Below are 24,517 nucleotides of genomic sequence, written 5' to 3'. Positions count from 1 at the left end.
TTCTTTTGTTCAGTTTTGCTTTCTACTTAGATTCTTACAGTGTACGGTGAATGGTCCAAAACTGCATTCTTTGATTTTCTGTAACATGGCAAGAAAGAGGTCACATTTTCTATTTTGACTAGGACTAGAGGATTCTGAGGGCTCTGAAACTGTGAACTGGAAATTCTGATTTTCTTTCAATACTGACTTTGAATTTATATTTCAAAAATACAGTTGCACAGGTTTGGGTTTTTTAGGCAGCCAGTGTTTTACAACAAAATGAGTTCATCTGTATGCTGCCTGTCTTGGTTTATTCCGTCTTGTATTTTGTCAGAACCCTGTTTTTACTTAGTAAAAGTGTAGCATTTTCTTGCTGTTATTAAAGGGCAGCATTAAAACAAACCCTGTTTCATCTCTAAAGGGTGTGATGGGTGAACACTTGGTATGCAATATTATGCTTGTGATTCAAAGCACTGTGCTGACCTGATCACTTGCAATCACAACTGTGACTACAAAAATAAAGCTTTTATTATTTTTCTCTTTGGTTTCCTTTCTCCTTCTGCTCCATCAAATTTCTGCTGCTTGGCCTCATCTCATAGCCAGGCTGGTTGCCTTTCTGTCACGATACTTTCTGCTCTGGTTTTGCCATAACGCTTGCTACTGGTAAATGCACGAACTTTCTGTGGCTTCACCAGATAATGCTCCCTAGAGTGTTCTCTGCCTCCTGATGTTGTATGACTCGTGTGTGTCTGCATTTTTCTGATCTGACCCCAGGTGACATTGTTGGATGTGAGGTGCTCTGATAGTACAGTCGGTTCCTGGGAAAAGTTGGCAGACAGTGAGGGAAACTTGCCGAGATTCACTCCCACCCCAAAATCCTCCCCAATCTGTAAGGATGTGTAGGACTCTCTCTACACTCAGTTGTAGGCCTCTTACAGAGTGAGCTCCTTGTGAAGGGGTAGTTGGACATATAGTAGAAGTAGGTTTATCATTACCCACACCTCCCAGAATGTGTTCTTGTGTCTTAGGTTTGTTCCAATACCAGCATTGGCCTAAAAAATAAAGGGGAATGGGGGTGAGGTGGGGGCAGGGAGAAAGGAAAAAAAAAATCCAAAGAGATCTAGCTGTGGGATAGTGGATGTTGTCCAGCAGCGTGGAAGCAATCACTGACATGTTATAAAAGTTTGTGTGGTCAGGTAGTTCCTCACTAGGTGTGTATCAGGTATTCTCACATTTCATTCATTTTCTTTGCCTTCCAGAGGTACGTAAGTCAGGCCTTTTCTTTTTTCCTGTACCCTAGATGTGAACATACCATGGTGATTCATTAGTCTTAGGCTGGTGAAGGATTGAGGACAGCAGCTACCAACAGTGCTTGGAGCAGTTTGTGTGTCTGAGGTCAGCAAAACCAGCCAGCTCACCTCAGCCACCTGATCAGCAGGCTGATCATAGAATCACAGAATCATTTAGGTTACAAAAGACACTTAAGATCATCAAGTCCAACCACTAACCCAGCCCTGCCAAGCCCACCACTAAACCACATCCCTCAGCACCACATCTACATATTTTTTATACACCTCCAGGGATGGTGATTCCACCACCTCCCTGGGCAGACTGTTCTGACTTCTCCTTGTTGAACCTCATACAACTGGTATCAGCTCAGTCTGCCCAGATCCCTCTGTAGGGCCTTCCCACCTTCAAGCAGATCAACATTCCTCCCCAGCTTGGTGTTGTGTGCACTTACTGAAGGTGCACTCTATCTCCTTGTCCAGATCCTTGATAAAGATATTAAATAGAACTGGCCCAAGTGCTGGACCCTGGGGAACACCACTTGTGAGTGGCCACTCACTGGCTTTAACTCCATTCACCACCACTCTTTGGGCTCAGCCATCCAGCCAGCTTTTAACCCAGCATGGAGCACACCTATCCAAGCCATGAGCAGCCAGTTTCTTCAGGAGAATGGTGTGGGAGACAGTGTCAAAGGCTTTACTAAGGTCTTAGGTAGATGACATCCACAGCCTTTCCCTCATCCACTAGCTGGATCATCTTGTCATAGTGGGAGATCAGGTTCATCAGGCAGGACTTGCCTTTCATAATGCCATGCTGGCTGGGCCTGGTCCCCCAGCTGTCCTGCATGTGCCTTGTGATGGCACACAAGATGATCTGCTCCATAACTTTCCCTGGCACCAAGGTCAGGGTGACAGGCCTGTAGTTCTCTGGAGCCTCCTTCCAGCCCTTCTTATGGATGGGCATCACACTGGCTAACCTCCAGTCTGCTGGGACCTCTTTGATCTGCCAGGACTGTTGATAAATGATTGAAAGTGGTTTGGTGAGCACTTCCACCAGCTCCTTCAGTACCCTTGGGTGGATCCCATCTGGCCCCACAGACTTGTGCATGTCTAAGTGGAGCAGCAGGTCACTGAAAGTTTCCTCCTGGACTGTGGGGACTTCGTTCTGCTCCTCATTCCTGTCTTCCAGCTCAGGGGTACCCGGTCTTGCTATTAAAGACTGAGGCAAAGAAGGCATTAAGTACCTCAACTTTTTCCTCATCCTTTCTGGTAATGTTCCTCCCTGTCCCCCCTCCCCGTTAAAGGATGCAGATTATCCTTAGCCCTCCTTTTATTTCTAACATATTTGTAAAAACATTTTTTGTTCTCTTTTACAGCAGTGGCCAGCCTGAGTTCTAGTTGGGCTTTCACCTTTCTAGTTTTCTCCCTGCATAACCTCTCAACATTGTTACAGTCCTCCAGAATTGCCTGCCCCTTCTTCCAAAGGTGGTAAATTCTTTTTTCCCTGAGTTTCAACCAGAGTTCTCTGTTCAGCCCAGCTGGTGGTCTTCCACACCAGCTCGTCTTTCAGCACATGGGGACAGCCTGCTCCTGTGCCTGTAAGAATTCCTTCTTGGAGAATGTCCAGCCTTCCTGGACCCCTGGACCATTCAGGACTGCCTCCCAAGTGACTCTGTGAGTTAGTCTCCTAAAGAGGCCAAAGTTTCCCTCCGGAAGTCTGCAATAGCTTGTCACAGTGTGAGATGTATGTTGTCCTTCATGCTGTCTTGTTATCATGGTCAGCCTGTTACAAAGATGCTGCAAATTCCATTTCTGTCCCTCCCATAGCTCCAGCCAGAAATCTTGAGGTTGAACAAGGTCAACATTGCATACGGTGTCAGAAAGCACATGGGCTGGCACCGTGCTTATCTCAATCTCATGATCCTAGGACTACTCAGAGGGACCTGTCATTTCCTTAAAACCTGAAATTCCTGACACACACTGTCTTCAGATGGATGGATCTTTTTTTCTTTTTTGGAAGCTCATTCCCCTGCTTCAAGCCTGGAGTAGCCTGTGTCCAGGCAAGGTGATTTGAAATCGCAAAAAAAAAAAAAAAATTCAAAATGATGTGCCTCTACTGCTGAGCTAAATTGATCTGTTAATAGTGTCCAGAACAGTGCATGGCTTATTAAGAAAAGAAAGTCTGATTGATAAACTTATTTTCTTGAAGAATAATCTGCCTTCTTTGAAGTAGCCTTGCTTTTGAATCATTACCATGACATTATTTGTGTGCGTGTCTGCACTCCGAAACATTGTTTTCCTTTAAAATGTGGTCTCTAACAAGCTTTATCAAATACTCCTTGCTGAAGTGCAGCTTTAGGAATGTTTTGAGATTGAAATGGATATGTTTTCTGCAAGTAAATGGTAGTGTTTTGAAACTGCCCGTCACAGTTTTTAGTTTATCTCAATTGAAAACAATCCAGAGATTAGCAAGCAATGATTTTTGTTGCTAATTCCCATATCAAAGCTGTTTGTGTTAACTAGATAAAAAACATTCTGAGGCAATATGCGCAAAGGCTTGTTTATCAGCCAGAAGGATGAAGTTATCCTCACTTGACCTGAATTTTTTTCTTTGCTTTGTGCTTTTTCTGGATGCTTCTAAAACATTTAAATGGAAAAATAATTGATATTTGAACTGCACTAGCATAATTTTATCTACCTGTTTTGTGGTTTATTGCTTAATTTAAAACAAATCTGTAAGAAGTAAAGATAATAACATAGTGCTGTTCTTCCAAAAAAACAGATTAATGCTACTGAGACCCATACATTTTTTAAGTTTCAGAGAACAGTCACACAGTGGTGACTTCCTACTCCTTAAAATTATTATAAACGTAAATCTGTCTATGATTACTTGCATGAGAGTGGCGCAAAGGATATTACACAAGAAAACTATTGCCATAGTTTTGCTGTTCATTTGGGCCAATTCTGTGTGTCCCAGTTGAGCCGCAGAACCAGTACATTTTGTGTTTGAGTTCCCCTTCCAACAGGTTGTCATTAGGAGGAGTTCAGCCCTCCGACCCCTTGTTCTGTCCTTGTTACATCTTCTTGTGCCAGTTACCCACTGTGACCCGTGAATGCTCATCAGGAGTTGAAGCAGTAGGCTTCCAGACTTTGTCTGGGAGTTTTATCCAGGTGGACAAAGGAGCTGTGATTGAGGCAAAGAGATTTTTTGCTGTTTTTTCCCGGTGGCAGTACTGTGAGCACTATCTATTTGAACTCCTTGATTCAATCTGCAGTGCCTCACCCCATGGGTAATTTGTTCCGGCGTTCTCTATGTCAAATCTGATACGATCTTCATGGAAGAGATGAAAGAGTCCTTTTAAATCCTGGAATGAAAAGATTTTGTTTCTATAAAAATTTAGCGTTTTTCTCTTTGCTCCTGACAACAATTTAAAAAGGATGCTGTCTTTAATTGTCATTATATTTATGCACTATGCTGGTGTTTTGGGGCTATTTTCAAGCACAGCTTTAGTAACATCACTGAATGCTATGGGCAGTTGCTGAACTCAAAATCCGTTATTATTGGAGAAAAGGTTTAATTGCTCAGGAAGAGCAATTAAAAGGAGGTTTTGGGGTTGTAGTTTTGCTCCCCAAGAGTTGGAAGTGTGGAGAACTGATGATCTTGGCAGGTGACCAGGATAAAGGATTGAAAAAATAACACCATCAGTGAGAGAATTAGTAACTGAGCTTACTGAAAATGAATGTCAGGGGGTGGGTTCTTTTTGTTGTTTGTTTTTTGGCGTGGGGGTGGGGTGGGGGTTGGATAGGTAATTTTTTTTTTTTTTTTTCCAATTATTTCTTTAAGTGTGCATGTGCCTGCTCTGGAAGGAGAGCTTTCTGTCTCTTATGAGGAATACCACACCTAGATAATGCAAAAGTGCTTGAAACTTGTATCTTAGACTTGATTTGTGGGTTTTTGGAAAGATTTTGGTGTTTTTAAGGTAAGTCAGTTGTGAAGACACTTGCTTCTGCCAGCGTGGGTCCCCCCTGCTCCTTGTGTTTTGTGTTGCATTGATTCTTGAAGATGTTCTAGTTTTCTTTTTGTCTCTTTGTTCCACTGATAAGTCAATAAATGTTTCAACTTAGCTAAAGCTGATCAGAACAGAAGTAAGTTTTTTAAGGGGCTTTTTGAGGGATCTCGTGATTTTTTGATTAACTCTACTAGAAAGTCTGAAAACATTGTGCTTGGTTGGAAGAATTTCTGTTAAAATTATGAAGGGAAATGTGAAAACCGGTAACAATAGGAAGAAATCTAAACAAAAGCATGGAATTGAAATATCATTTGATATGTGCTTGGACTGGGTGCTTGCTATTATGCCCTGTGGAAGATGAGTTGTGTTGATGCAGCGCTAGAAACAGCTGTTCACACTGAGATCGGCCTTTATGTGTTGGCCACTTCAGTATGTGAGAGCATAGCAGTGTTGAGGTGGAAGCATAGTAATCCAGTTGAAACACAATTTTGCAGATATTATTTATAGCGGCTATTCTTTCAAAGGCACAGAGACCTTAATGTCTGTGCAGAACAGACAGGGAAGTTTGTTTTGTGCCAGGGGATCTTCCCATTCCTGTTTTGCTGTCTTCCCCCTTCTCTTCCAACAGCTATCTCTTGGATTCAAAACAAAGCACCCTGGTACCTCCTAACTCCTCTCTCTGCAACAGTTCTTGTGCTTATGATTTACAACATTCCTCCTTCCCTACCAGCTCACCTTACCTGCAAACGTTCTGCATGTGGATTCTGGGTTAAGGTGAATGCTGACACTGCCACTATGGGAGCATGGACAGTTGATGCAGATACTTAAAGCTGTAGCTGCAGGTAGGTGAAAGACCTTTGGTAACAGTCATTTGAAGAAGGGTGAATGGAAGAGGAACAGAGCAGGTCAAAAGCAGAGCCCTGCTGAGAGGATCAGAGCAGTGAGTTTGTGTCTGTGTTACGTACCAGCAGATTAGCTTTTTGCTTTGACCTCGGCAAGTTATATCCTCCCTTGGAGGAGAGTTTGAGGACCCCCTTGGCAGGCGACAACGTCACAGTCAGTCGGCAGAGCTGCTGCCCAGGGGGCCCTGCCCTCCGTGAACTGTTGGCATGTCTCGGGTCTCCTTTGTTGAGGGGTGCTGTATCCTTATGCAGGAGGCTGGAAAGCAATCTCCCTGGCTGCTGACTCTTTCTAGTATTGAGGATATCCCCACTGAGCTTCTGAATCATTCTGATCCTTCAGGTTGACATGATGATCTGGCCCATCGCCTGTGGTGAAATGTGTGTTGGCAGGATGCAGCGTATCCTCTGTCACAGCTGAGGGGTGGGATTTGGTTTTACCTCAGTGATGCTTTTAGAAATGGAACACCAGAAATAGCTGTAATTTTGGTTATGTATTTAATAGACTTAGGCCGGAGGCCTGTTGAAGCAGCATGTAGTTTGGAGCAACAAACTGAGCAGTTGGATGCTTGGATTCAGGTCCCATCTCTGTCTCATATTCTCTTGGCTGATGCTGATGCAGTACCCATGTCTTTCTGGGTCTGCTCATGTAGCTGTAAAATGGTGAAACAGTTCCTCCCTCCGTGAACATCACTTAGTTTTTTTGGATCCGGCAGCGAGTGGTGCTTATTTAAAGGCAGGACCCTGAGCAGTTCCTTGGCACAGAAGCTTCCACGCGGAGGAGGGTAATGTGCAGCCGTCATCTGGAGGCTGCTGGGTGGGCATTGTCTGATCCTGGCAGAAGCATGAGAACTGCTCTTTTTTTGCCAGGAGGTAATTCCCAAAGGGGTCTTCTATTAACTATCCTGAGCAGCCCAGAAGGCATTTCATCCACGCACTGTTTTAGACAAAAATGAGAATTCTCACTTTGTTTCAGCAGTTGCAGTGGACAAAGTGCACTTACAAGAGGCTGAGATTTGCCCTTAAATACAGTCCAGACATACAAGCTGTCACTCTGAAGCTTCTTGATCTGAAATAGTTGTGGTTCCCGTCAGCTAGAATTCCCATTATGGTGGCCAAAGTACATTGCTGCCTCCGTGTTTTTTGTAAATTTTTTTTCCTGAAATAGGCTTTTTTGAACAGTGAAGGATTTTTTTTTTTTACTTTTCTCTCTGTTGTCCATCTGGTCCCTTCCTCCACATCTGGAATGCCATGATTATCCAATCCACAGCACCAGAGATAATTTAAGAGTCTTAAAAAACCAGCAGAAGTTTGTGGAAAGAATTTATAGCCTATTAGGGTGCCTGTATGTTTTTCCTCCATCTAAAGAACCTTTGCATCATTGTGTTATTTCTATGGATGAAATTGCCCTCGGGGAAAACTGAAGTCCATCATAAAAATGTACTTGAGAGTAGTGTTCCTTTCTTAGAAATCACTGTAAATGAAAGATGCACTATCAGTAAACACTGCAACTGCAGAGACTGTTTCTTGGACCGTTTAGGTCAAACCAACAACTATTCTTCAAATAAGTGACAAAGTAGGATAATGACTTTTATTTTTGTTATAAATGAGATGAGTTATATCTGCGTTTTATTTCCCCTGCCCCGATAGAAAGCAGATTACGTTAACACCTTTCAGAACTGATGAAGCCTCAAAATCAGTGCAAATCAAGTACAAGAAACCCAGTGTCATTTACTGCCTTTATTGCTAATTTCTTAGCTAAGGAGGCCAGGAGAGAAAAGGTTCATCAAAGATGATTCTTACTAGACTACAAGGTGATTTTTATGGCAGGGTGACAGAAGCCATTACAGAAGGGCCTCTTTCTGTTCTCCTTCATGTGGTCTGCCTCTCCGCTCCTCCTTGCAGCGTGCAAGCTCAGCAGGTCTGCCCTGCCATCCGAATCTGGGTAAGTCATTACATGCCTGGCTGCCTGCAGAAGGCTGGCGCGCCCCAGGAGCTCAGGGCAGTGGGTCAGAAGGTGGCAATGTTCACTCTCTGTAGGGCTCGAGCCCTGCCAGGGTGCTGTGAGCTGGAGACCATTCCCTGGGGTGGCTGCTGCATAGTATGCTCCTGGTACTGAACCTTCATGAATGAGAAATTCCTGTTTTCCAAGTAGAAAATGGATGACTACAGTCATCAAGGCAGAATGGAAACAGTTTTTGAGAAAAGCTTCTCAAGCCACGGAGAATGGATTTTAAGAAATCATTAAGAAGTCCAGGAGGAAGAGGTGCTGACTTCAGGCAGTAGGAGTTGAAGTGCCGGGGTTTTCTGAAATGGCCATACCTGTCCCCCTGTTGTCTGTTTGACCAGTTCAGCTGGCCAATAACAGATCATCCGCCTTGGTGGGAGAGCAAGTGTTTAAAAAAAAAAAAAAAGTTAAAAAAAATACAAAAACATTAGTATGTTAATGCTTTTCAGAGAATCATAGCTGTCCAAATGCCACAGAACTTGCCACAATAATGTATTTTGAGCAAAGATGCAATGCCAGAAATCAAGGTTTGGCAGCTGTATTTTCCTTTACTGACATGCTCCGCTTTGTTTTAGTGAAGCAATGCTCGCTTCCTGCTGCTGATTGCACTGTTTTGCCCTGTTTAAGTATCTTCTGGGCAAGACCAAGGAGAATGAAGCTATTAAAAAAAAAAAAATAGTCTGAGGTTCTCTGGGATCATTTGGAATGAGTCATTATTAAGCAGTTCTGCCTCACAACTTTTTAGAAAGTGAGTATTTAATTGCTGCTACTCAAATGCATTTTCTTAGGGAGTGTTTCCCCTTTGGACATCTCCTTTCTCTTTAGGTAGTTTAGTTTTAAAAATGCTGAAAATTGGAATAGTGCACAATTAGGAATAATAGTTACACCACTCATTAGGGGAAGTGATAGCAGACTGACGGTCTCACGTGAAACACAGAGAAAGCAGAGAGAAGCTTTATTTCCCCCCATTCTGTGCTTGCCCTGACCCTGAGTGGATGCATCTTGGAAGAAAAGCCCAACACAAATTCCCATACATTTGTGTGTCTGTATATGTTAAAGAGGAACTTTTAATTGATGTTTCTTTGGGAACATAGAAATGCAGAATGACAGAAAAACTTTCTCCCCCTTCCCGAAGTATTTGACTGTTTCTCTGCCTCTTTAATGGATAAAAAATGTGATGGAAAAAAGATTAGCCATCAAGACCCTGATGGAAAGGAACAACAAATTGAAAAGAACAGCTGTAATTGAAATAAGGAAAGAAAATAAATCATGAGTTGGTTTTAAAAGATTTGGAGAATTCAAATTCAGCTGAATAGTCCTTTAAAGACAAAAGACAGAATTTTCTTCACAGTAGATCTTACTGAATCTTGCAGTAATATGTTGCTTCCCTGCCTCTACAGATTCATTTGTGCTTGTAGTCTAATCCTTCTAAGGCTAATCTAAGCCTTCCTGTGCTACTAAATAGGTGGATGTAATAAGCAGTCTATTGATTTGTTGTGTTACTCTACCTAGTTTCAGAAGCACTTATTATATCAAATAGCTTTTACTTTGCGGGGCACTCTAGCTCATCTGTTTTTGCTGCTGAGTTTTCATGCAATAGTAAGCATCTTACAGTGCTTACTTTCTGAAATATGCCTTTTGTTTGCTTGGATTCTGACAATATATTAATTTTCTTTCAATTTACGTATGGTTTCTGATCTTTCATGTGTTACTGTCTTCCATATAAAGCATTTTTTGCCCAGCTGAGTATTCATAAGTCCTTGCCAGCTATTTATAATTCGCTGAAAGCCTATTTTCTGTTTCACACTTCAGTTTGCATTGCAGGTAGAGTGGAATCTGTTATGTATGTGTGCTGTTTTCTCCCAAAAAGCGTGCCCAGTGTCTCATGCAGGCAAATCCCTTCATTCTCACCACTTCATCCACCAGGAAGTTACAGGTATTTAGATGGTCATGCTCGTGGACCTGGAAGCATTTCGCAGAAGTACTTGACTCAAACATCCAGATTAATTTTCCAGTGTCATTTTCTTTTTTTTTTTTTTTTGTTTGTTGTTGTTCGCTTGTTTTGTTTTTTTTTTTTTAACCTTTCTACCTGCTTCTGCATATATCGCAGTCATTTCTTCCAGGGCTTGTCAGAAGCTTTGGTGAGTTCAGCCCTATAGGCCCATTAGGCAGTTGCCAAACAGGTGTGTATATGTGGTACAAATAAAGGAATTCTAAATACTAATGATGAAATTCTCCTCTCTTACAGCTACATCCATCTTAGTATATAAAGAATGACCATTTTTATGCAGTTTGCTATGAAACCTGTCCCTTGAATGATTTATTTTGTGTAATCTGAAATCCCGTAATTTGGTTTAAGATTGCATATTTTTTGAAGTCACCTAGCTGTTATTTCAAATACATTTCTGCAGAAAATAACGATGTATTATGGGTTAACGTTTACTGAATAAGCAGCTTTATAAGGCAGTTGTTTAGCTAAAATTTCAGAAGCTAACTGTAAAATGATCCAAGGAATGAATCTTGAGATCATCATTGGCTGGGCAGAGGTACAGCCCATGTGCTGTGCTGACTTGGTAGCTTGATAAGACCGACTTGAATTGACAATTGACCAGCGGGTTTAGACCAGCAACTGACTCGACCAAAATAATATCCTTTGGCCCTTTATTTTTATGTGACATCCTTTGGCTTCATCAGAGTTGTAATCCCGAGGTAGAACTTCATTAGGGTACCCCTTCTCCTGTTGTGTCTGTATGCTTCAGTTCCAGCAGTTTGATCCAAAGATGCTGTATGTGGTCTCTGAATTTCATTAAGTTCACTAACTACTTCCACAGGGTGTGTGTGTGTATATGTATATATATGTGTATGCTGTTTGTCCAAGAGGTATGTAGTCCAACAGTACTTGTTACTTAATTTGTTGTGTGCCTCCTTCTGTCATTGTTAAAGTGTGACTTTCTGGTCTGTGGCTGCAGGCTTGATGGTGCTAGATTTATCTCTGGTAGAAACTAAATAGCTTTTCTGTGTGAGCTACATTTCATGTGAGGAATATATTCTGTTAAATTCCCAGATCCTCCGTGTCTTCCTCATCCTCACCTGTTCTTTTAATTTGGATGGTGAAGAAAGTGTCTCTATGGGATTCTGAGGATTTCCACACATCCTGCAAGTTAATTTCTCCCCCTCTTTATAACAAGCCAGTATTGCTTATTAGGCATCAGGGTCAAAGTCATCACACCACTCTGCTGTGAGCTGAGGCATTCTGGTTTCTCCCAGAAGTGAAACCAGACTTCTTTTGAGAGGCACTTAGCCCAAGAAGGCAGAGGATTTCCTAGAATTTTAATCATACCCCTTATGTTTTCACCCAAACTAATGTGCTTTAGAGCTGTGCTAATTGACCTGATGTTCTGGTTTTAGATTTGTGGTAGTAACCCTCAGAGCTAATTTACACAACGTGCTTTGAACTGAACTTGGTAATGCAAATATAATGTCCTATTAGCAAACTATGAATGGTTCCTACTGGGATTTGTACAATGATTCTGAGCTCATTATTACTGTCATTCAATACTGTGGATGAGTAGAGGAAAAATAATTAAACAAAATAGTACTTTAAATCCCAAAAGGAATGTAAAATCAACAAAGTTGAAAACCCAGAAGTCTTAACTTGTGTTTAATATATACACTCTGTGGAAAGGGAGGGGGAAGCACGGGTACGTGTTAAACACTTAGCATAGCTGCCCAACCTAATTGGATGGAAAAATTGATACCCAGTGAATCATGTATTTCGCCCAAATGATTCCACATTTCTCTGAGTTTAAGACTGATAATGTTACATGGAAAATGGTATAAGAAGTATTTTCTTCTAATCCTCCTTTAAATATAAGTCATCTTCCAAAAGTGTTGCCTGGGGATTTAGCTGTGTGACTCCTACTGATATCACTGGAAGTTTCACGGCTGAAATGCACAAACAGCGCTTTGAAAAAGCTTCTTGCCAACAGTGTGGAAGCATTGCTGTGTGAGCATTTCTCATTTCTACAGCTTCGCCTGGTGTGAGCAACAAAATCTATGGGAGACCTTAAAGTTCAGAAAACTGTTGAATGTTCCTCAAGTTTGTAAAAACACGCAAGCTTGTTGCAAGCAAGGCCACTTCTGTTAGACTGTGGGCATTTTGGCCTAATTTTTAAAATGCAATTGGGAAAACAAAGCAAACAAACAAAAAAGGACAGGCAAACCACTCTGTTCAACTGACATATCAGTCAGTCAGCCAAGCAAAGAGGCAGCAGCTTAATTGAAAAAATATTGTCCAATGTGATGCTCTACAGCACTTGGCTCTACTCAGACTTGAACAAAGTGCCCTAGAAAGTGGGCTGTAATGTGCTCGATAGCTGCAAACCAGCTCAGGCCAATGGAGTTTCCCTTGGGCTCAGTTCTTCCAGCAGCACTTTCCGACCTGCTCTTCATTATGACTACTTTTTTTTTTTTTTCTTCCCTATTTGACTCCATCCGCTTCTCTTTCTGGCGCTACTCCAGTCTGTTCCAGGGCAGACTGTGTCTCATACTGCTAATTGCCCAGTAATCAAACTGGATACCTGAGCAGGAGACCCAAGACTCTCTATGTTCAGGCTGTGGGAGTGGTGGAAAATTTTACTCCCTAGGCATCACAGCTCAAATTTTATGTGGTCCAACTGGTGGCTTGCAGACAGTTCCCTCTATCTGGCCACCGATTGATGAGAAATGGGTGGATGTTGTCTGAAGAGCTGATTAGTTTCTCCTGAGAGTGGCCAGAAGAGTTATTGCTGCTCTTGCACCTTAGTGAGAAGAGAAGATTGAAAGAGGAGGCATAAAATCCTAATTTTGTGTGTTTTGGAGCAGCCTTGTAATACTGCTAGTGCTGTTGCTATGGATTTTGAGATGTCCTGAAGGTTTGGACTTTGACTTTTACTGGACTTGGACTTCTAGCTCATGTCTTCAAAACTTAAGAAATTGAAACTTTCCAGGGGCCACTTGAAAAATCATTTGGGTCATGAAGATTAGATCAACTAAGCATGTGAATTCATAGCTAAAGAACATTTGTATTAGAAAATGTTAAATTAAGCTACTGTAGAAAGAGTCTGCATGAGCCATTGGGAAGTTCTTCCACATCACCAGAATGACCAGTAAATTGTCCACAAACTACTGACTTGGGAGTCCTTACTAAATTGTGCTAAACGTTTTCTTTTCTGGCAGTAACTGAAGCACTGCAAGTTTGGTATGGAGAGCAAACCCAGAATTGAAATTCCCTGTAGTAGTGAATGATTTACAGCTTAAGTGGAAGAGCAAAGGTGACAAGAACTGAAAAAGAGGAATCTGAAAGGCAGAGGAGTGAAAAGAAAAAGAATGGAGGAGAAAAGACACAAACAATGTAGACTTAGGAGTTGGGGAGGGAGGCAGCTAGGGTAATATGGCAGTCAAAATGTAAAAAATTAAAATCATAATCAAAAGTAAAGAAAAAGTGTCAGCTCCACCAGATATGGTTATTTTCAGCAGAGGGAAAAACCCCAGACAATGCACTGAAGCATGTGCTGCTTTGAAGAATGAATCCACTCATCTTGCTTACAGTATAGCAATGCTGGGACTCCATGCGAAGGGCAAGGTCTTTAATTCTCTTCTTTTATGGACATTACTCAAAAAGAGGTCTAGGGGCTTAATTCAAATAAAAGATTTTTCCATTGATACTGAAACTGTCTGCTTCAATTTAGAAAGAGATTTTGGACTAGTAATAAGGCTGCTTTTATCATCATCTCTCTAAGCAAAGTACGAATTGAGTCTCTTTTTTGCCAAAAAAAAGGATACAGGGTGCTGAAATATTTTATAGTTTATCCTGATAAGCGAAAAATGCAGATTTATGTTTGGCTCTGGTGACAGAAGAGGGTATCAAGGGAAAAAAGACTTGAAATATTGAGTAACATAGGTGGAAATTACATGGTAATCTGCAGTGTAGCAGGTTTTGTCTTCCATTGGAATGCCATTGGCATCCCTTGTTTATTGTGCAGTTGAAAGTGCTGTGTGCAACTCATTTATAAAATGTACTTTATCATCTTATGGGAAATCTTATGCCTTTGTTGAGACCACCTTAACTTGGAGATATTAAAGCTGTTGCTTTCAAGAGCTCTATTGTAGTAGAGTTTTGCACTAGAAAGTTAATAAGAAAGCTAACAAAGACTTTATAGTGTTAGCAATATTTTTAAGTCAGCCAATTAAATTAATGATCCTATCTTGAAAGCAGTTCAAAAAATGTATGCCCACTCAACAGTGTGCACTTGTCTGTGACTCTGCCCTTTAGGGTGCTCAGGATTTGTATGAGCACTTAGTGCACACACAGTCTTGTAGCTACATCTGTTTTGCTCAGCTGCTGTAATTTTCCCAATTACATTTTGTAAATCTCTGCTCTAGCTTTGTATGTTAGTAGCAGAGAGGCTTTTAAGGCATCACTGCATGTTCATGGTCAAAAGCATCATGTTTACATTGATATATCAAGTATAGCTAAATATTACCGATGGGTTTAATGAAACTCATGAGCAGTGGTGCGCAGGTGGCATAATGCCAGGAGGAGGAGGAGGAAATGGCTAGGGCGAAGATTATTAGGGATTAAGGAAAACGGTGTATTAAGGTTGTCTGCTTTACTCCATGTGACTGGAATGGCTACAGAACAGGCTCTGCTCGGCCTCTCTGCAGGGGAGCTTCACATTTTTTACTCGTTTAGAAGCCCTGTAATTGCATATACAGAAAAGGTGCCTGGTATAGCTAACAGTGGCCAAGTGGTTTACAAAGGGTTTCTGAAAACTGCAGTGTGTGGGACTATGTGGGACACTTTGCTTATCTGTACTGCTGCTCATTGTCAGCTATTTTTCAAAAAAGAAATTGCTGCTTCTCTGTAGTTTGAAGACTTGTTCTAGATCCTTGGAGAGAACAGCAGTGCAAAAACGCAGGTTAGTGCTATTTGCAGTTACCGTTTGTAAGCCTTGGTACAGGAAGTCACTGCTTTATTTGATGTCATTTCAAGGTTGTTAAAAAATAGCTTGCAATGCTGAATATTCTCCTTTCTCATCTCTATTGCAATTTGTGTTACTTCTAACCTTCGGCATATACCTTTGAGCTCTTCTTTGCTTTCTTTAAAATAATCTGAAGGACTGATGTCTTAGCAGCCACTTGTTCTACTGGCGTGAAGATAAGCGTGTGTCATTTTCCTTTGTCAGTGGTAACATTGGCCTTTTTTTAACACTTTTTTTCCTTTTTTGTTGATTTTCAAAGCTCTTATGCTTGCCCTTAGCTCTCCTTTTCATCTCTTTTAGTAGCCAGATTCTATGGCAGCATATGGCAGCAAATTCCAATATTTTTTTTTTTTTTTGGGGGGGGGGGGAGCTGTGTTGCAGTGCTGTATTTTTGTTCCATAAAGGAATTTTGAGCACAAGCATCTTCTGCATTAGATAATTGTATTAGTTGAAGTACAAAATATCCTCTGGCTGAGGGCTATCTTTCTGTACGTGCCTAGGTTCTGCCTAATTTGTATAACCTGACTAGCAACATGTTGAGCTGGAGAAAAGATAACTAGTAGTATTAAGACTAGCATGAAATTTTGCAGAGCTCTTTTGAAAGAAAAGTTCTGGAGGGGTTGGAGAGGTTCAAAGAAATCTTTGACCATCTTTGTTTTGTGAACTTAAATTAAAAAGCCGAAGTAGGTTACTAATTTAATATAGTGGGTTACTAATTTAATATAAATTTTTGGTTGCAATTCAGGGACTAAAACATTAGGAGTAATAGTTAATACCTGAAAGTTCAGCAGAACAATTAAGTTGGGGAACTTGAACCATCTACTGGATGTTTTAGGAGCCTTGATGTTGCTGAATGGCTGTGACATATGTCCGATGGTCTATGCATCATCCCTACTAGCTAGCCACAAGGTATCCTGTTAAGCCAGAAATTGAATTGCAATTTTACTTGTCTTACTGTTTGTCTCCTCAGACAAAAAAAAGTTTGAACTGTTCCTCCTTTTCATAACACAGGTATTAGGTGTTGTCAGTGATTGTCATGGAGCTTACCCGCTCTATAAAGCCTGATTGTTCTCTGTTGTTTGCCTTGGATAGCTATATAAATGGCTCGTTCTGGTCTTTTTGTTTAATCTAACAGTGTTAAAATAAATCTTACTTTCAGGAAAAACTTGTGGCAAGTTCAGTAACCAGTTTGAACTCTTTGGTGCCCATGCATATGTTGAGTCTGGTTGCCTTGTTAGCTTGTGTAATGGTTTCCAGATGATCTCTTGTGACTGCTGACAATCCACAGAGGGCAAGCTGGATGCATGGCTCTCCTTGATGTTCAGGCGTTGCTTTGAGAGAAGAAATGAGAAAAAAGAAAAGTTGGTTGGTTTTGGTTTTTTTTTTTTTTTTGGGGGGGGGAGCGGGATCTGAACAGATGGTTAGCAGAGGATTGAAGTAATAGGTTGCAAACAGGCAGAGAGGAAAACCAGGCAAGAGAACACACAAAGAAAAATGTAAGCCTTCCCCTTCATTTATCCCTAGTTGCTCAAGGAAGAATGGAAGAGAAATGGGAATGAAAGTGAAGGAAACTTTCCACGTGGTTTTTGGAATGGGTCTGATGTTTTCAACGCTAAGGTGCATTGATAAATTATAAATTACTGTGTATTGTTCTGTGTAAACAGTGACTTGGGTGGCTGCAGGGGAGCTTGCAAAACAGGAGGGTCCTGTCCATGGGATGGGATGGGAGGGTAAAACAAGCCTCGCCTTGCCTGTAGGAGAGTTCAGGGGCCTCTCCCCCGAGGATGTTCTCAGTGTGTATCTCCAGCATCCTTCCAGAAGTGACGCTATACAGTCACTCTGGAGCTAACAGCTGTGCATGGTTCCACATCTTAACTCATTCTAAATAAAGTAAAACCTGTCTGTAATGAAGAAAACCTTTCTGGGGGAAGCTGGCTTATTGGTGTCAGCAGTGTAAAGCAGAGAGATGCTTTGGGTTGGAGTTAAGAGTTCCCTGCAGTGAGAATATTGCCATCCGGTAGGTACCAAGCGTCTGAAGAAGCAGGAATGTTTTTCTCCAGGTCTGCAGCCAATTTAAAGCTCTGTTTGGTGCACCCCAAACATATGTAGCTTTTGAATCATCTGTGGAAAAGTAACCAAACCTGTGATGGGGGTTCTGCACCTGGCCTGTGGTTACTGTGGAGGTGGCATGTGCAGGAGAGAAGTTTAAGTTGGAAGGCTTGGAGGCTGCTCCCAGACCTGGGGCTGGATAGATGTGTGGTCTTGCACTACTCCCTTTATATTCCTCCCTACACTTTATAGAACCTCTTAAAGGTTCGGGGCAGATCTGTTGCCATGTAACTTCAGTGCCCTGGTCACTGCTGGGCCGACACTTTGCCTACTGCCCCTTTAATTTAGAAACAGCCTGCTTGTTTTGATACTGCATAATAAAAAAATGTGTATAGTTTCAGCTGAGGGGGGGTTTTGTTTGTTTTTTAAAGGTAGATTATTTGCTGAAAGTATTTAGCAAGTAATTTGCCTCCTTCCCCCTGCTGTGTCCCACATATAGCACAGGAGGAACTACCATGTGTCAGGCTCGCCAGATTTTACAGAAATCTGAAAGAAGCGTAGCAACCCTGTGAAAGTACGGTAATTCTCTTCAATTTTGGCAATTTAATCATCACAGAGCTTGAAGGGTCACCTGTCTCTTTGGATGAAATATACCACATACAATGAAGAAGGTTCAGGAGGTAGATTCTGGGAATGTCTGTTTCTCAAATGGGCCTTTTTATGTGGGGCCGTTTCTCCCCATCCCTCCCCCTTATGCTCTGCAAACCTTTTATGCCATGCCCAGAGAGGCAGAATTGTAAGTTGTTACAGGCAGAGCTGCTGGCACCTCCTGTCATTTCCCTTTATAAGTCTAGTTTTCTGGTTTTTATTTCTTTGCCAAACTGTTCATGCTGAGACTTTCTATACCTTATATCTGCCCCGACATCTAACTTGAGGGCAGCAAGTGGCTTTTCTGTTAAAATCAGTAATTTCTATACAGTATGTATTTTTAGCTGTATTTTTTTATGTCAAAGGCAAGATATCACTTGACTCATTGCAGGCTCAAATTCATTGTTGTACCAAGGCCTACAAATTAAGCCAGCTGTAAATATGTTGAGACCTTGTAGGCAGAGAAACAAGCAGATGGAGCATGTTCTTTGTCTGCTTTGCTATGTGCAAAACGCTGCTGTCTCTCCAAATGAACTGGTACTTGGCCTTTCTGGGGTCTCCTAAAGAGAGGAAGCTGATTGTCTTGGGTATTGCAGTGCCCACCCACTCCCAGCATGTCTAGAGGTTAGACTAAACCCTTCCTCCTGTTCAGGGTGTACCCGCGTGTTGGAAAGAACGTTAACAGTAGTCCTTCTGTATCAGCAACCCCAAAGGGAACTTCCTGAGGAAGCTGAATTGTTCACTCTGTACTTTTCCTCTTTTCCTGTTTCAGTGCAGCATGAGTGGGAAAATGCTCTTCTGTCCTGTGTTCTGCCAGTTTTGTATTTCTTCATTACTCTTCATATATTTTTACAGAGACTGAGAGTATGAAGTAGCAGTATAATATAATATTTTAAGTGTACAAGTGGGCAAAGTATTTTGAGACAGTGATGCTCAAGCTAGAACCTTTAATTGGTTGTTCATATATATCAGAGGAGTTGACCATCTAGCACTGGAGAGGCAACTGAAGCTGATGGCGGAAATCTTCGTATGGACAAGATGCAACGTACTGCATCCCTCTGAGAGCTGTGAAAGCAGTGGAGTGGCATTTGGCAATAGGTCCCTGAAAGCCCCCTGTCCTCTTGTGGGATGGAATTATGATAAGCTCAACATTCCCAAATCACCCAACAGTTGCTGCAGACTCTCTTCTATCCAGAGGGATTAAGGCTGTCTAGCAGCCCCGCTTCATTCACACAGCTCAGTGCCAGCAGAACTGCTGTGTTTGAATGTGCTGGTGGCATGTCACTGTAAAGCACAGCTTTGCATTTGTGTGACAGGACACTACCCTGGTTGCCAGGCCAGCTGTTTTCAGAAGGAAGAAAAAAAAAAATATCTTGTGGTTGAGTTATGGAATCATCCCCACTTAGCCAAATAATGTCTTCAACTCCATCAAGTAAGATTGGGTTATGTCTTTAAATGTGTGGCTTTAATTTCATAGATGTTCAGTACCAATTTTTTTTTCCAGTTCACCTTCATGTAAACTTCCTATTCAAGGAATAGCCAATCTATTTAGACTTCTAAATTTTGGTGACCTCATCTCTGGTGGCAGTAATTTACTCAGGCTCATTTTGTGTTATTCTGCAGTGATATTTAGGATTAGCACGTTCCCTTAGGACAAACCACAACTGCTGGAAGAGATAGGGAGTAACTATGTACGTCAGGATTTACTTCATTACGAGAAGACAGTCAGTGAACCAGCATAGAATTTGGTTGATTGATCTCACCCAGAGTGTGAGCTTTTTTTGAGTATTCACACATCTCTATCAAGGCACCTGTTTTCCTCTCTTTAATCCTGGCCTTTTCTTTCTGCTTGAGTTCCCTGGCAATAATGCTCTAGAGAGAGGCTGTTGTTCTTGAAGCTGAGCTTGTTCTTTGGGTTTTTCCCCTGCCTGTCTGCAAGATGCAGAATTCCTTGCCATTCTGTAATCCAAAATCTTGTTACTTGGGCTTGATAAATCATCTTGACATGTAGTTGGGCAGCTGAGGTGTCATCTCTGAAGTTTGACTGGCTTTTCAAGTTAACCTTTAATTATATCGAAGCCATTCTGCAGTTTTTCAGACCCCAACTTCACACATTAATGCAGCACATCTTACATGACAGAAAAGATCAGATACTTTCAACTGATCGTGTTCTGCTTTCACTTTTCTCTTAGCCTTGATAATAATTTCTATATTTAAAAAATAGAATAGTGACACGACAAGCAACCTGTCAACCTTGTTCACACCTAATTCTGTCCTCAGAGTTTACTCCGGGTGGATCAATGCACGTCTGTGCAGTTACTTCTGGTTTCATATTCTTCTTAAGAGCCAAACCTCATCCTAGATCCTTAAATCAGGCAAAAATCTCATTGAAACCAGTGGGAGTTTTGCTTTGTCTGACTAATAAAGTATTTGAGGAGGAGTGTAATGCTTATGGATCGGAGAGGCTAATTGTACAGGCTTCAGGTTGGTTGTGCAGGCAGGTAATGTCTGGCAGTTCTTTTCATGCTGGGTCTAGATCTACTAGCAGTCATTGTGGCTGTTCCAACCTTTAATTTTGTGTGAAAAGATGTGTCGGTATTCACCCCCACCCCAAAACAAATAAATAAAGAAAGAAATTGCTTTTTAGACCAGAAGGCAAAAAATTAACTTTTGACTTTGTATTTCTGGAACTCATTTTGTGGCTTACTTGTCTGGTAGAGATCTACAACCTGTGGGCTAGCGCTTAAAAATTACTGTGGTATTGGCTACCAATTTTTTGAGACACCTGCTTCAGTTTTAAAGACTTGTCCTCCTGAAGTGCCAAGCATCCGCATCTGGCGCTTTCATGTGGGCACTGGGTTCAAGGTGTCTCCAGTCGGATACTCAGTTTTAGAAAGCTTTTGAAAATATTGATCATAGAATCCAAGGCATGTGTCGTGGTCTGTAGGTCTTTGTAAGCTCAGTTTGTGTGGATTAAGACCGGAGAATAAAAATGATGATACATCTTCATGTACAGGCTCACATAGTATTTGTAAGTAATAGAAAGCATTACACCAGTGGGGCTGCTTTCAGAAGAGGAACACACGATATTATTTTAAAAGACCGCTATATACGTTTAATTATTGGAAGGTATTTATACAGCTTCTAAAATGGCAGATTTATTCTCTGTAACATCTAAAAGGCCAGCACAGGAGCTCACGACTGCCCTTTAGTGCCGCCTGACCAGGACTGATTCTAATCTGGACTTTGTTTGCTGCTGTAAGGAGGAAGAAAAATATATGATAAAATAAGAGAAAGAAATGCTGAATCACTTTTCTTCAATTAAGGCTTCACAAGAAAAGTCTATTTTTAATCTTAGCAAATACCCTGGTGTCTGATCTTCTGTGAGTATTTATACTTCTTTATTTTAATAACTCCCCTCAAGGCCAATATGAGCTAAGCATGTAAATCCCCAGAGAACTGAAGAAAAAAGCAATCGCATTCACTTAAATGTAAAAATAAACCATTTGGCATGTTTATGCAGAAAAGCATCTCATAAATTATCATTACTTTTTTTTCCTCCCTCTGTCATCTAGTACTTTCTTAGCTTGATTGAAGACACACAGAGCTTCCTGTTTGCATCTTTCTGCTTTGAAGTGACGGTGAATGGATTCATTAAATTAGAACAAAAAAAAAATCTGCTAATTTGTTGCTTGTCTTCTCTTTCAAATGGATGATCTAAAAGGCTGAAAGTATTGTAGTTGTTGCAGTGCTGCTTGCAGTTTGTTGCAAGGGAAGTAACCTCCATCAGGTTTTAAAGCAGTGTTTTCCTTCCAGCAAAATCTCCAGGTCACAGCTCTTCCAATTACATGCAAAAGAAGACAAAGCTAGTCTGGGGAGCTTTCTCTTTCAGCAGCAAAGTTTGCATTTCTTTTAATGTAGTTAAAACATTTGACAGGAGAGAGTAGGGTTTAGTGATGTGAGGTGATTTCCAAATGAGTGTTAGCTTTTTGCTGACCTACTTTTGACTAGTGGTTTATTCTTGTCCATTACTTTTTGTCATTGAATAATGCTGATGTATTAAGCTGTGTGCTTCAAGGGCATTGCAAAATTGCGTGTAGGGGCAGGACTGAACTGTGAAAGTGCGAATTACTCTATCAGATCATACCCAATTAAAAAGTGACAAGCACAGCAGGAGAAATTGAAAGCAAGGTTTATCTTTCATGTAACATAAGAAGTCACTATATCGGTTAGAAACAAAGTGAGTGTGAAACAGATTCTCCACCTTTCCTCATCCCTCTACAAAAATTAATAATATCTGCTGACTTTATTATCTGGAAGAATAAGCTCCTGAGTTGTAACAGCTCATGTTGAAGGATATTATGGCAATGGCAAGAGAAGGGGAAGTACGGCAGCCATACACCTTTAAGCTATCTACTATCAAAGCATGCGCTGGACCTCAGGTCAGTTCATTGGGGATTGACGGACAGGGAGTTTGGAAAGAGTGATGGTAGTTTATATAAAGCTGTAGTGTGTCATTAAAGGAGGACTTGCAGACTTGCAGGCGCTCTGCAGTTCTGCAGGAAGCGTAGGAATAAAAGCATGGTAAGGAAACAGAACTTCGACTGAGCCCTGCAGTTGTTATAGAACTGCTACAAGCTAAGGAAACTTATTTACTCTCCAGTACCATTGCAAAAATCCATATATAACCTTTTGTGTGACATTCACCAGCACTCTTCTAATGGTGAGATGGGTCTGTGAATGTATAAATGAATGCAGTTTTCTATGTACACTATAATCTTCCAGAATCCTGGTAGGTCAAGGCGATGTATTGCAGAACCTGTCTGATGTTGAACCTGGGTTAAAGATGTTATGGACAAAATTGTGGTGCTTTCCAGAGTACTAGGGTTTTGGTGTGTGTTTGGTTTGTTTGGTTTTTTTTGGTTTTGGGTTTGGGGTTTTTTTGGTAGGTTTTTTGGGATGTTGTGGTTTGGTTTTGTTTTGGTTTTTTTCCTAATTCGATAAACTCTCATAAAATAAAGAAAAAAACAAAAGTAAACCAGCTTTGCAAAATGTGTTCTGTATTTGCTATTGGGATGCGGACTGCCTCAGTGATGTGTGACTGCTGTGTGACCAGGTGAACACCCCCTTCTACAGACAGTCAATGTTAGGTTGACCCTGATGTTTGCTGCTAATGGCATTACCTAAGGGGTTGCCGTTAGTGAACTCCTGTGTATGTGTGTATGAACACAGCTTTACTACAGCTGATTTTGTTAATGCCAGGTTTTCAGATTAGGCTTTAGTGTGTGACATTCTACTTTATTAAGAAAAAAATTACAAAAAATAAGAGGGGAAAGTGAGAAATACACAAAGAACTTGATATGTGTAAGCTGTGCTTAGAGGCATTGTATTGTAGGGAAGATAGGGGAGAAAGATGAGTAAATTAATAGGGTACCTGATCCATGCAGCAAGCTTTGCCTGTAAAAACAGTGATGCTATGTAGAATGCATGTTCATACAAAATATATTTAATTGTTTTACAACAAATTAAGAATTTAAAAGTAACCAACCGATTTACACTCCTACTAGACTTGGGGTTGGCAAGCATCTGTTAGGGAGGGGGAAAAATGTTATCATAATGTGAAAATTGTTATCCTTTAGAAGTCTCTGTTTTCCTGGAAGGGGATTTACCTTTTCCCCCATTTGTACCCATGATGGAGTACCAAGGGTCATCCAAAAGAATGGCTTTATTATTGCATGTTACGGTAGGTAGTTTATGGGGGGTTCTTCCAAGTGAAGAAGGGACTCATATGCAGGCAATATCTAGGTCCCAAGTTTAAAAACAAACAAATAAAACCCCCAAACCACAAAAAAAAAAAATCACATAATAATCTTGAATGGTAGTTCTTTCCATTCTGTAGTGTTTTGGTTCTATCAGAAGTTTGATACAAGATGCATAACATTTTAAAGGGCTTTTGTGTATGGACTGACAAATTGCTTGTTTCTCCTGAGGTAAAGGTGAGGACCTAGCTGTGTGGATTTTCTTTTTTTCTTTTTCTTCTTTTTTTTTTTTTTCTCCTTTTTGTCAGGAGGAAACTGGTATAAACTGTGCCTCTGTTAGTCTCACAGTTTTTCTGGCACAACCAAGAGGTTAATGCATTAATTACTGGTTATATTAGTGCAATACAGATACAATAGACTTTTAAGGGAAAAAAAGGGATAAAACACCCACGCTGTAATTTGAATGTGGAAAAGATTAATGGAATTCTCATTTCTAATTGATATGTGTAAAATTTGTGGGTAAGAGATGAGTTGGTTTAAAAAGAAAATACAAAACTGTACAGTTACACCATTGTCTAACTTTGACTTCGATTTTGCAGTGACCAGTGTAAAAGAAAATGCTGAAAAGTACATGGAGATGCTGGAGGATAAACTACATAGGTAAGGATGATAACATGGAAACCTTTGAAAATTAAAAAATGCTTTTTAACGCAGCACTGATAGGCATAAAAGCGTCAGGGAATGTTTTGGAACTTGCATTAGAATAATACCAAAAACTAATTCAAAGCTGGAAAAGCCCACAAGTGTTGTTATGAAGACCTCTGTCTGTGGCTGTGTTCAGCAGCTTTGCCACCAGC

General features: G+C 40.9%; 1 protein-coding gene across 3 annotated transcripts in view; it reads left to right on the top strand.

Moving 5' to 3' along the window:
* DISC1 (DISC1 scaffold protein) overlaps window positions 1-24,517 on the top strand; it is a 205,600-nt gene that overhangs the window by 131,121 nt on the left and 49,962 nt on the right. For all 3 annotated transcript variants that reach the window (XR_005104969.1, XM_037392564.1, XM_037392565.1), the window contains exon 10: window positions 24,260-24,320. Coding sequence is in view for 2 of the 3 variants with exons in the window: in XM_037392564.1 (XP_037248461.1) it covers window positions 24,260-24,320 (61 nt within the window). In the remaining variant the exon portion in view is untranslated. The remainder of the gene's footprint in view (window positions 1-24,259; window positions 24,321-24,517) is intronic.

Source organism: Falco rusticolus, chromosome 6, assembly GCF_015220075.1.
Source record: "Falco rusticolus isolate bFalRus1 chromosome 6, bFalRus1.pri, whole genome shotgun sequence".
In the NCBI taxonomy this organism is placed as follows: domain Eukaryota; kingdom Metazoa; phylum Chordata; class Aves; order Falconiformes; family Falconidae; genus Falco; species Falco rusticolus.
This window is presented reverse-complemented; position numbering and strand designations above follow the sequence as displayed.